The sequence below is a fragment of the Halichoerus grypus genome, chromosome 8 (assembly GCF_964656455.1).
Source record: "Halichoerus grypus chromosome 8, mHalGry1.hap1.1, whole genome shotgun sequence".
NCBI lineage: Eukaryota > Metazoa > Chordata > Mammalia > Carnivora > Phocidae > Halichoerus > Halichoerus grypus.
In genome coordinates this window covers 100,116,904-100,130,051 of record NC_135719.1, presented here as the reverse complement: position 1 = coordinate 100,130,051, position 13,148 = coordinate 100,116,904, and the positions used below count along the sequence as shown (strand labels likewise).

Here is a 13,148-nt window from a genome sequence, read left to right as displayed (position 1 = left end):
GTCCTCAGTTAACCTTTCCTAATATAACTGATTGAGCAATATGGCTCTTGCACAGTGAATCTGATTCTTGGTAAAGCCTCTTTCTGGTTCTGACTTTAATTGGACACATGGACAATAGTTTCCACACAGATGGCAGCAGTGGTAGAAATGGGTTTTGATTTTATGATCTGACTATTATGTGATTTCTGCTGGATGACAGTATCTTGGGTAGGTGGCAGCTAATAGGGAATCTGCAATCTCGTTTGGGTATGTTCTGTTTATGTTTATTTTTAAATGTACTGATATGAGCTCCTTTACTCTAATAACCAGAGCTCTTTTTCACCATCCAAAACTTAAGGTTTTTTTCATGTTTACTTAGAATGGGTGCAATATCTACCTGTCAATATCTACAAAAATAAAATTCCTCTACCAAAGATGAAAGGAAACAGAATCTATAACATTCAATGGTCAGCTTTCTTCAATTTCTCTACATAACTGAGTAATTGTAAATTAATATTACTTTAGAACTCTGAAGCTAAAGAAAGGACAGTAAAGAAGTTTAATTATAAATTTGACATATTCAGAGAAATGCTGATTTCCAAAAGCCAAACAAAACAATATTTCATAGTTTTCTAAACCTTAAGCAAGTTTAGCTTTTTTAAAAACTAAGAAAATTCAATACCATTTCTGTACAAGATATGGACATTGGGAAAAAAATAATGTCTCTCCAAATCCTTGGGAATCACAATTCTCAGTCTATTAGTTATCTACTGCTAAATAATGCATTATCCCAAAGTATAGTAGCTTAAAACAACGAGTTTTTATTATCTTTTTTTCTGTGGATCACGAATGTACAAGTGGCTTAACTGATGGTTCATATATCTTGGAGGCTGCAATCAAGATACTGGCTAGGCCGCTGTCAATGGAAGGCTTGACTGAGAGTGGAGGATCACTGAAACTTCACTCAGTGGCTACTGGCAGGAGGCCTCAGTTCCTTGCCATCTGGGTCTCTCCAGAGGGCTGCTCATGATCTGGCAGCTGGCTTCCTCCAGAGTAAGTGATCCAAGAAAGACAGTAACCAAGGTAGAAGCTGCAGTGCCTTTTTATGACCTAGTTTCTAAAGTCACACACCATTATTTCTACTTTATTTGTTAGAATTGAGTCATTAAGTCCAGAAACATGCAGGGGCGCCTGGGTGGCTCAGTCAGTTAAGCATCTGCCTTCGGCTCAGGTCATGATCCCAGGGGCCTGGGATCAAGTCCAGCATGGGGCTCCTTGCTCGGCAGGGAGCCTGCTTCTTCCTCTGCTTGCAGCTCTCCCTGCTTGTGCTCTTGCACTCTCTCTCTCCCTCTCTCTAACAAATAAATAAATAAAATCTTAAAAAAAAAAACAAAAAAAAACTCCAGACACATGCAAGTAGAGAGGAACTGGATTGCAACTCTTCAAGGAAATAATCTCAACGAATTTAGGATAGATATACCATTTACAACCAACATAGTCAACAATGATGAATCTAATGGTGATTAAGTGTTTTTATTTCTTTAGCTGGTCAACATCAATATACTGGCACCTGCTTCTATCTTAAATTTTGCTGCTTTATCATAATTAGATCCTTTAAGTTATTCAGAAGGTAAAATTTTTCCATTTTATGAATATAAAATATTTTTGAGCAAACAGATTGATATATCATGTCTATCTATAGATTGTATTAATCAGAATAAAATCAATTGAAACACTGAACATCTTTTAAGAGGGTAAGTGCTTATATCACATTAAACTAAATAAAACCCAAGACTTCTAAGACTTCTTTACTTCTTATGATTTCAATGTTTTGTTTATTTAAGGAAAACAATGGTCTTGCCACAAGCTGTACATTCAAGGGAAAACACAGACTAGCTGTGAGTTCAATTAATGACCTTGGTTAACCAAAAAAAAAAAAAAATGTTCTTAAACTTTAAAGTTTTAATATCTGGTATATAATTGTATAGGAAAAGTTCATATAAAATCCTTTTAAACATAGCACTTTGGACAAATAAAACTCATTTAAAAATTGATATCACCATATAAAATAACGTTAGTATGATATAATTATTTGGGCAAACTTGAACTTATTTTCTCAGGAAAAGCCCAGTAATATTAGTATGATATAATTGTTTGCGTAAACTTGAAAGTATCTTCTCAGGAAAAGCCTAACCAACTCAAATTTCTTAAATTTCCTCCACTGGCTTCACAGGTTGGATATGTTAATATTACTCCTTTTCAAAATAAAAATTGTAAAATCATGAGTTCAATTAAATTTTATAATAGATATCTTTATTAAAAGGGATCAATTCTTATAATGCCACAAATCCTATAATGATTAATGTATTCGCTTGTGTTATGATTTTCAAACCCTTAGTTAACTTTAAGATTTTAGACTAATATAAAATTGAATTAATGAAAAATCTTTAGATCCTGAACTTAAGATAAAAATGCAAATCAGTGATCACCAAATATATTTTTAATTTATCCTTGTCGCTTATACATTATTGAGCAACCATCAATTAAACAGATTAAAGGATATGTAAATACCTTTGGATAGTGTTAAATACACATTTATTATTGCCACTTAAATCACCGTACAAGGATATGAATATGTACTCATAGAGAGAATGAAAGATAATTCTTGGTTACATGACTTTTAGTTTTTTCCATCTATGAGGAAAGAAAGTTGGTTTCTTTGAGTAAGGTTGTATTTAATATATACAGCTGACATGGTCCTAGGTAAAAAAGTTACAGGGAAATAAAAATAGGTATACAAGGTAATGGATACACGCTGTCCATTTATCAAGGGCATTGTTACAGCTTTTTTTAAGATGGAAAAGTATATATAAATATACATAGTCTTATTTAATACATTTTTAAGGTTTATTTTTAAAATTTTATTTTAAAATTATTTTTAAGGTTTTAAAGAGATCACAGAACAGATATGCTTTTGGGTTGTTCAGGATTTTGATAAGCATTAAAACTAAAAATTTTTCAAATTCTTTAGAAACCCCAGTAAAATTTAAGAAAGAAAATCAGGGGTGCCTGGCTGGTTCAGTCACTAGAGTGTGTGACACTTGACATTACTTAAAAAAAATTAAAAAAGGAAAAAAAGAAAAGCAGTGACTATTGAAAACAATCTAGTATCTGTAATGACATTAGATATGATTTTCAGGGCTGTTCATGATTTTGACATGCTTAAACTAAGAGTTTTTCTCTTTCAGATATTCCAATCATATTTTGAAAAGAAAATCAAAGACTACTTATTAGAAACAATTGAATGTCCAAGAAAAATCTCAAGTTTCAGGATTAATTCACACCAAATACATTAGTGCAGCTGAGTAATTGTGACCTTAAAAATTGGTCATATTAAGTCTTTTTAAAATTTATTTATTTATTTATTCATTTATTTATTTATAGCAAGCAAGGTGGACGGGGGAGAATCTCAAGGAGACTCCTTGCTGAGCATGGAGCCCAACTCAGGGCTTGATCCACGACTCTGAGATCATGACTTGAGTTGAAATCAAGAGTCAGACACTTAACTGAGCCACCCAGATGCCCCTGTCATATTAAGTATTCTAAATCTTTCCCACATTCTTCAGATCCCTAACCCACCCTTTATTTTCCATTTTCAGCTTGCCTCTTAGTCTACCAGAATATGGAAGCTTAATATTATTTGAGCCCTGCTCTCAACATGTGGTTCACAAATCAGAGCATCAGCAACACCTAGGAGCTTATTAGACATGTAGTCTCAGAACCTGTTCCAGACAAATTGAATCAGAATCTGTATTTTAACAAGATCCCAAGTCAATTCATATGCACATTAAAGTTTAATAAGCACCGTTCTAAAGCTCATATCTTCCTCTTTTGACTTAAAAATAAAACACACCCTCCCTGCTATCTCAGAATTTTTCTGTATCCTAAGTCACCTTCCTTTTGTTTTTCCTTCAGTTCCAGAGGAAAAGACTTCCTCCTCTGTTCCACAGCTAAGCTCCCTATATACACCTATGTTCTTGACTCATTCACAGTCCTGATTTAGGAACATTAATTCCTTGCCTCTATCTCTCTCAAATATGCTTACAGGGACCAAATCTTATGTATTTTGCATATCTAACATCTATCACAGTACAAGACACAGAGTAGGCATGTTGAATTCATAGGTGGCTCCTTTTTCTGCCTCTTTCAAATCAAGTGTTTCCTATTTGAAAATAAAACACAGTAATAACTCATCCTGCTATATCTTGCTTGGTCTTTTCTTTCACTGTCAAACCCTTAGATGTTTTCTCACTTAACAGATATTTACTGATACTAATTGTGGATACAACACTATGATGAGTACTATTGCAAAAAACCAAAACCAAAAGAAACAGTCCCTATCATCCCAGTGCTTACCATCACTGAGGAGAAAGAGGGCACAGCTCAAGTGTGCTAAATAACAAAAGAGGAAAAAATGCTAGGCAGTGCTTTAAAGAGTAGGCTATAAGCTCGTACTTGGCTTACACATAGTGGATGATCAAAAAGATGTTGAATAAATGCTTACTGCCTGTATTTCCTTATCAACTCACTTCATAAACTTTTAAATTTGGTCTCTATAACCTTCTTCTAAAACCACTTCTTTCCATGTCCCAACGACCTTCCAATAACCAAATCCTCCATCCTGAAAAAGCTACAGACCTAGTAACTACATACACATGAAGCAAGTATGCTCCTTATTTTTCAGTCTAGGTTACTGACTACCATGACTCTCACTACATTGTAGAAAAATCTGTTAGGAAAAACATAGCTAATATGGCGGCCAGCTAGTAAACCTGATACTTGACCCAACAAACTCATTAAAACACTCATAAAAACAAAAAAGGAGATGAAAAGTTAGAATATCACAGGAACTTGGTTATCAGTGATTTGATCTGTCAGGGCACAAAAATAATCATTTAAATGGTGGAAACAAAAACAGGATTAAAAAGTCTAAATATTCAAAAGTAAGAGAGCAGTTAAATAGACCATGATATTATATGATACAATATTAAATAGGCATTAAAGATCCTTCTCAGATTATTTGATGTTTAAGAAAAAAATGTTCATGGTAAAGTTAGTGAATAAATGAAAGGAGGGACCTCCATGTATTGAAAAAAGAATCAGGCAACAAAACACTCAGAGCATACCTCTCTCAGTAGTGAGATTACTGAAAAATCTAAATTTCTTCTTTGTTCTTTTTTATATTTTCCAAATTTTCTATAATGAGTAATTGTAACTTTTTATAATCAGAAAAATTATTAAGAGGAAATTCAGAAAGATAAAATTAGGAGAAAAGTACCTTCAAAAATTATTTTACAAGTAGCACCCTGACTATATAAGAACAAGTCATGTTTCAGTCTTCCTTCTCCTTAACCTCTCCTGCATTTAATGGTACAGATAGATGTACTTCCTGAAACTTTCTGCTTCACTTCTAACACTTTGTTTTTTCTTGGTGCTCTTCCAACACATAGGCACCTGTCTCTTTGCCTTGTTTGGTTCCATCTCCTATTGCTATTCCCTAAATGGGACTGTATGCCAAGACCATGTTAGCAAGCTCTTCTTGCTCTATTAGATGCCCTTTACTGGAGGGCCTATCTATTCTCAGTCTCAGCAATTACTTCTCAGTACATGACTTCCAAGATCTACATCTCTAGTTCTTTCTTGTCTCTTGAATAGTATTCTTCAAACTCAACTGGCATATTCTATCTTCTTCCACCTGAAATTCATTTTCCCCCAAATTAATTTCCTTGTTTGAGGCCTTCCTATGTGTATTCACGGATCTATTGTGCACTGGTCACCTCATTTAAATCTGTTATCCCTCTTTCTCTCCTTCTCCTCCAACACTTGGTCACTAAATATTTTGAAATATCTCTTACATCCATTATTTTCTTTCTAGTCTAATCCTGAAACCCTGCTAATCTTCATAAATCTCAACACCTCACACCAAGTAGTCCAATAAGTGTAAATCTAATTAATCTTCTAAGTCTCCCATCTCTGGCTTCTCTAAAAAAAAGAAACAAAACAAACAAAACACAACACAACCTATATATTGCTGCTGTTGTGATGAATTTTCCTAAAACATGGCTTAAAAAAAACACAAAAAACAAACAAAAAACCACAACCCTGTAGTCTCAAATAACTGTCAAAATTACAAGCTAAATTCTTTGGTCTCCAATGTAGCCTCTGCTTCCCTCTTGTAAACTTATTTCCTAACACAACACTACAAAAATCATCTTTCTAAACAAACTAGTCTATCTTCAAAATGAGCTCCAGGAGTATGTAATGGAAAACATTCATGAGTTTTTCTGGAAGCTTTGCTGTTTAATGTTACCAACCAATGCTATATGTGGACAAGAAAGAAATAACAGATTAACAGTAGACTGGAAATGTTAAAGCAGAACTTGGGCAAGAGCCAACACAAATCAGACCAGGGGCCATGACATTCTGGAAAAAGCAAAACTATAGAGACAGTAGATCAGTGGTTGCTGAGAGGGAGGGAAGGAGGGATGAAGAGGCAGAGCACAGATTTTCAGGGCATTGAAACTATTCCGTATGATACTACAACGGTGAATACTGGGACTGGATTATGGACTTTGGGTGATAATGATATGTCAATGTACATCAACAGCAATAAATGTACCACTGTGGTGCCAGTCCAAGAGGCTGTGCATGTATGGGGGCAGAAGGGATAAGGAAAATCTCTGTACTCTCTCTTCAATTTTGCTTCGAACCTAAAACTGCTCTAAAAAATGTTTATTAAAATATATATATACTTTGGGGAACCTGGGTGGCTCAGTCGGTTAAGCATCTGCCTTTGGTTTAGGTTGTGATCCTGGGGTCCTGGGCTCCCTGTTCAACGGGGAGTCTGCTTCTCCCTCTCTCTCTGCCCCTCCCCCTCCTCATGCTCACTCTCTCTCTCTCTCTCTCTCAAATAATAAAATCTTTCAAAAAAATAAAATAAAAATATATATACTTCAAAAACAGCATACTTACAAACATTTAAATATTTAATCCCTGTCCTCAAGATAAATTTCAGTGTAGTTCTTCTACAAACCATTTATGAGCAAGAAAGTAGAACTTAATTTCTGGGATTAAGTTCCATCTTTTAAAAGCAACATATGTCTACACTGGAATTTAAAAAATGCACTTAATCTCAGATTCTTGGTACTTTGGCTAGCACCAGAATCATCATACACTAACATTTTAGATTTGACACAGAACAAGCAGTGTTAAGATCAATGCTCACAGAAAACCATTCACTGCCAGGTAATGTTTACAATACACAAGAATAACCATATAACTAGATTATGTATCTAGTATCATCTTCTGCTACCTCCCACCAGTTTCAGCTGTGCAGAAACTCACCATTTCTTATTAATTTGCTAAGTCCTTTCATAAGGCAGTCTCTATTTTTTTTAAGATTTTATTTATTTATTTGAGAGAGAGAGAGCATGAGTGGAGGGGGTGGGGCAGAAGGAGAGGGAAAAACAGAGCCCCTCCTCGCTGAGCAGGGAGCCCAATGTGGGGCTCAGTCCCAGGACACTAGGATCATGACCTGAGCCAAAGGCAGACGCTTAACCAACTGAGCCACCCAGGTGCCCCTCCTAGTGAATAAAGATATTCCTGCCATCTGAAATTCACCAGGATCCATCCACACTTAGCAAAACTCCTATTCATCTTTTATCATACCATTTAAATCATAATCACCCAGAAAACAATTAATTTAAGAAGAGTTTGAAAATAAAACTCTGTGGGATGATTCTAAGCAGAAAAAGAACTGCAAAGAAATCTTGACGTTTAGTAGGTAGTTAGTTGCTATGCTATTGGTGTAGTAATTATTTTTTTGTGTATTATAGGATACAGCATAGGAATATGACAGACACTGGGAACCAGGGTTTTACTGTGGGAGAAGGGAGATACACATATATATATATATATATATATACACCAAAGGAAGATGAGGAAAAGCCCTGTAGTGCTGGATTTGAATTGGAAGTATCAATATGATTAAAAAAAAAAAAAAAAAGGTACCCCCTGGTTCCGTCCGCTGAAAGGACCAAACCACAATGGTAAACAATAGCAATGAGGACATTTATACCTAGACTTTGGTTTTTAAATTCTACTCTTAACTAAAAAAGCAGTTTTAGTGCTCTTGAAAAAACGGCTGATTTCAGATCTGGCACAAAAAAGGTACAAGGTAAGCCTGGGATCCTGTATGTAAGGAAGTGTTCAAAGACTAAAGAGTCATCTCAAAGGACATAAGAATCGGCCACTGGTCAACTTTGAGCCAATTTTAGCATCAAAAGGAATATTGATGTATTTAATACAGAACAAAAAAGAATGCCAGATAACAAATATAGAATGTAAGAATAAAAATAATAGATAGCCTTTCTTTGCAGCCCTGGATGTAATAAATGGAATAGGTAAGGATCATTATTGGATGCTAACGACAGTGGTTGAAAGGTTGTTGGATTATTCATAGGGTCTCAAAGTATCAGCCTGAAGATCATGTGCTAATTATAAAGAGGAAGATAAACCTTACAATAGAGTGATCTGGTTATCACTACCTTAACCAAGTGGTAAAATTTAGCTCACCAGTAGCGGGACAACCTGATATTATGTCTCCTAATGTGACATCATGTGAAGTTCACAACATGTCCTATGTAAGATTTTTGCTAAAACTGTTTATCTTGAATGTAATCAAAAAGAAACAATCAGATAAATTAAGAAATATAGAAAATTCTACAAAACAACTACCCCAAATTCTTCAAATAAGTCAATGTCATGAAAAAAAACAAAGAAACAAACAAGTAGGCATATTGTTCTAGATAAGAGACATATTAACTACATGAACCTTGATTGGAACCTGGATGATAAAAGTAAAACAAATACTATAAAATATTTTTTAAGGGACAATTGGAGAAATTTAAATACAGACTATATATTAGATATTACTGAATTATTATTGATTTTCTGAGGTGTGTTAATAATGTGATAAAGGAAAATGCAATTCTTAGAAGATAAATGTGGAAATACTTAGGAAGGAAATATCAAGATATCTGCACTTGCCTTCAAATGGTTCAGTAAATATGAAGCATATATGGCAAGATGACATCTGGTAAATATAGTAGTAGTAGATGGATATTCATTGTACAATTCTTTTTTTTTTTTTTTTTTTTTTTTATTTATTTTTTTTTAAAAGATTTTATTTATTTATTTGACAGAGAGAGACACAGCGAGAGAGGGAACACAAGCAGGGGGAGTGGGAGAGGGAGAAGCAGGCTCCCCACCTAGCAGGGAGCCTGATGCGGGGCTCGATCCCAGGACCCTGGGATCATGACCTGAGCCGAAGGCAGACACTTAACAACTGAGCCACCCAGGCGCCCCTCATTGTACAATTCTTTTAAGTCATCTGTAGATTTGCAATTTTCAAAATAAAATCTTTGGGGGGATATCAGTTCAGATGTCACACTTCTTAGAAGGCTTTTTAAACTTTTCTAGTGAAATTATTTTTTCTTTTTTCATATTCCCACAGACTATATTTCTAATTCAACCCTTAACAAATTTGATACTGTCCGTTTACAGGTCTGACCTTCTCCCTAAACATGGAACCTGCCTCATCTTCATTACTAGAACTTAGCTCTTTATCTGACATGTACTATATACTCAGAGTTTGTTGTATGGATGAGATAACCGATATGCCAAATTGACAGGCCAAAAATGAAATCCAGGTATTGTCACTATGATATTGTACCTCAAATTCAATGAAATCCATCAAGCAGTAAGCCTATTAAATGTTCCTACGTGATCTGCACCATTATAATAGATATCCACATCACCATTCAAACCAAATTAAAAACAAAGCATAACAATCCTAAAGCAGCCTCACCCTTAAGACATTACAGGCCATTTTCATTTTAAATTCTTTCTAGTTTCAATTCAAGGCAATTAGAAAAGATGCATACCTGTTCTATGTCCTTGGAATTGGAGGTCTGGTTTTCTCCCAAGACTCCAGGCTGCTCATTTTCCCATGGCAATTTATTTTTTCCTTTTCCTGCACTTAATACCCTTCGGGTACAGATAGTTGGACTGTAAGATCCATAAATTTGCATGCTGTCCCTTGTGTGGTCTCCACAGTGACAGTGTGCACTCTGAGTTCTGTTACCAGCCAAGAGCCAGTCTGTATCTGCTCCATGTGCCAGATGGCTTGACCTACCCTGGGCAGATGATGGCATAAGTATTGCATATTCCACAAATCCCTGTTCTGTTAACCTTGGGAGGGTTTTTCTAGCCAATCTGGCCTGCACAGCATTCATCACTCCATCTCCATTATCTTGCAGTTCAACAGTATCCACAGCTTTGAAAAGGATGCTGGTTTTACCTGAACCCATGGACGATGCCAACACAGCAAAGGCTTCAAGAGCTGCTTGGCGTACCCTGCGTTTGCTATCTATAAGAGCTGGGGCAAGATTAAAAGACAGTTTGGGTAAGTCAAAATCCTCGCTGGGATAGGTCAGGAGGGAGCAGATGCAAATGTTCACTACCTCCTCTCTCACTCTGGAATGCTTATGTTTGAGATGTTCCAGGAGTAAACAAAGCACCTGTTGAGGACCTACTTCCTTCATTAGCTTGAGGAAGATTTTCATGTATTCTTGTTTGATTACCAATTTGTTGTCTGCCAACACTTTGACAGAAGCTGCTATAACTGGTCCCAAGAACTGTTGTACCTGCTCTCCAAGGCGAATAACCAGTAAATGCAGGACCTGAAGTGTGCCATGAACCACTTTGAAGTTAGAATCATCTAACAGATTATAGAGCAAGCTAATGAAACCGACAAGACTGGAATGAGGGGTAGAACTAGGATTAAATCTTCCCATCACCTGTTTTAATTCCTCAACGGCCTGAGTCCGGTTCTTATAGTCTTCCTGATCTAACAATCTTGAATGCAGCTCTTGAGGAATAATCCCAAATTTAAGATTGCTGTTAGAAAGAGTCACTGCACAGGGGAGAGGATCTTCAGGAAATCCAGAGGCTTCCAGTTCCAAATAATAAGGAACCTGACTTCCAAATTGGGACTCCAGGCGGCGATTGTAGTGTCTCCTCAGGGCAGATGGCAAGCGAGAGATATAGGACTGAAATCTCTCTTGGCCAAGTCGTTCCCCAATTTGCTGAAGTGCAGAGAAAGCAGTCTCAGATTCTTCTTCTACCTCCTGATCGCCAAGCTTTCTGGCTAGGGATATTATTACCTCGGTGAGATCTAGGCTGAACAACAAATCCTCAGGAGTAAGCAAGATAGGGAGCAGCAGTGCTGTGGCAGCTCGAAGCCGGGCATCTGTACTTTCCAGTCCTTGTTGTATAAGTGTTCTCAGCACCTGTCCAGAACTACGTTTCAGACATATATGTAGGATCTGTAGTGCATCTTTCCGTAGGGCTGGATTCTCTTCTCGTAAGGAGACAACTAGTTGAGGCAGAAGTGCTAAGCTAAAGGCCTCTTCCAGCTGGCCTGCCTCCCCCTGACCCCGGAGAACGTCCGAGAGGAGTTGCAAGCAGAGTCGCTTCTCATCGCTCCCTCCTTCCACAAGCACTCGGCCCAGGGCCCGATACAATGCTTCCTTCCGTCGGGGGAAGCCGAGTCGACCGCCCCGCCGCGGCAAAGCAGCCTGCAAAGCCTGGAAGGCCTCGGAAGGATCCGGCGCGGTCCGGAGGAGTTGAAGAAGCCGAGTCTCCTCTTCATCTCCCCCTGACAAACCACCTCCAGACCCAGACCAACTACTTGTGATTGCCTCCGCGGGCATCATGAGGGTCGAGGCCAGAGGCGAAGGTATCGGCGGGCAGGAACTGTGGTCTCCGGCAGCTCCACGGCAATAGTTTTTCTCGCCTCTCATGGTGCCCCCACCTCGATTATCATCAGTCTCTGCGGCGGAAGGACGATTGCAGCTCTGGAGGCGATAGGCACAGAGGGCTGGAAGTTGCGGCAGGAGGCGCAGCGCAGAGGGCACAGCCGCCATGGAGGGTCGTCAGGTGGCAGAGGCTGGAGGAAACCATCGTCTCTGAAGGACTCGATGGAGCCCAGCCTTCCAGTTCCTCTCCAAGCCCCAAGCTGCAGAGGAAGAAAAGGAACAGCTTCAGTTAGCTGCCAAGTCGCCCCCGGCAGGCTGCCTTCGGCAAAATGGCTCCTGCCAGAGCCGCAGACCCCACAGCAGCCACCGGGCGTAACCAGGGGCACCACGTGACCAAACCGATGGCTTCCATGGTGATCTACCCAGAGCGGACCTCTTGACCCGGAAATCAACCTGTCGTGGTGAATGCTGGGTCATGTAGTCCACGTCAAGTGTTACGAATAGGCCGCAGGTTCCCTGAAAAGGAAGTGAGAACGTTACCAAAGTAGAGAACGTATCTAGAGCAGAGAAGTCAAAGAAGGGTGAAGGCACTAGGCGGAAGTGACGTTTCCGCTCCGAGCGGAAGATCTCCGCCCCACCCGAAAGGATTGGGGTTTGACTGGAGACGAGTGAGGATCCTGCCCTGACTCCAGTGGTCCACGACTCCTCCTCCTGTCGTTGCCGGCGTGATTCCTGGGACTCAGGTATTTTCCTTTTGCTGTCCTCCTGCGGCGCAGGCTTTGGCAGAGTTTTGCCGGAGTGACGCTGGTGCTGCAGTAAGAGGTAAAGAAATGAACGGGAGCTAGCAGGGAGAGAGGCGACATCTTCTTATGCAGCGTTTGTTACCGTTGTAAATGCGTTGCTTTCTACAGCCCTGAGTAAGTGCGATCCTTTCCTCCTGCGGTCCGCGCACCCTGACTGGAGATTCGGACCAAGGCCAAGCTCATAGCTCGCGTACTTTTTTTCAAATTCTGGTCTTTGGGGCCCTTACACTCTCCGCCTCCCCCCCCCTTCCCTTTTCCTACTTCGCTTACCCTCCAGTGATTTTCTTTCATCTTTCCTTACTTTCATCACTTTAAATTATCTTTGAAAACGTAATCTGTTTTTCCCTGTATCTCACCACCTCTCCCTTATACGTTCTCAAAGTCTCCTAATGCAGTTCCTCTCTGAGACTTACTCCGTCCCTCCTCCCTCACGCTTTGCCATCCCAACCTCCCTGCAGGATCCTTGCGCGTCTCTGCAGCCTTTCAG

The 13,148-nt window shown here is 38.8% G+C and overlaps 2 protein-coding genes across 6 annotated transcripts in view; one reads left to right on the top strand and one right to left on the bottom strand.

Moving 5' to 3' along the window:
- TOGARAM1 (TOG array regulator of axonemal microtubules 1) overlaps positions 1 to 12,229 on the bottom strand; it is a 79,736-nt gene extending 67,507 nt beyond the window's left edge. For all 3 annotated transcript variants that reach the window (XM_078053625.1, XM_078053627.1, XM_078053626.1), the window contains exon 1: positions 9,984 to 12,229. In XM_078053625.1, the coding sequence (XP_077909751.1) occupies positions 9,984 to 12,026 (2,043 nt within the window). In that variant the 5' untranslated portion in view covers positions 12,027 to 12,229. The remainder of the gene's footprint in view (positions 1 to 9,983) is intronic.
- Positions 12,230 to 12,323: 94 nt separating this feature from the next.
- The window catches only part of KLHL28 (kelch like family member 28), a 42,822-nt gene continuing 41,997 nt past the window's right edge, over positions 12,324 to 13,148 (top strand). The window contains exon 1 of one of the 3 annotated variants that reach the window (XM_036111481.2): positions 12,324 to 12,601. The gene's annotated coding sequence lies outside the window, so the exon portion shown is untranslated. Of the gene's footprint in view, positions 12,776 to 13,148 lie in introns of all 3 variants that reach the window. The other 2 variants (XM_036111482.2, XM_036111483.2) reach the window with 2 other exon arrangements.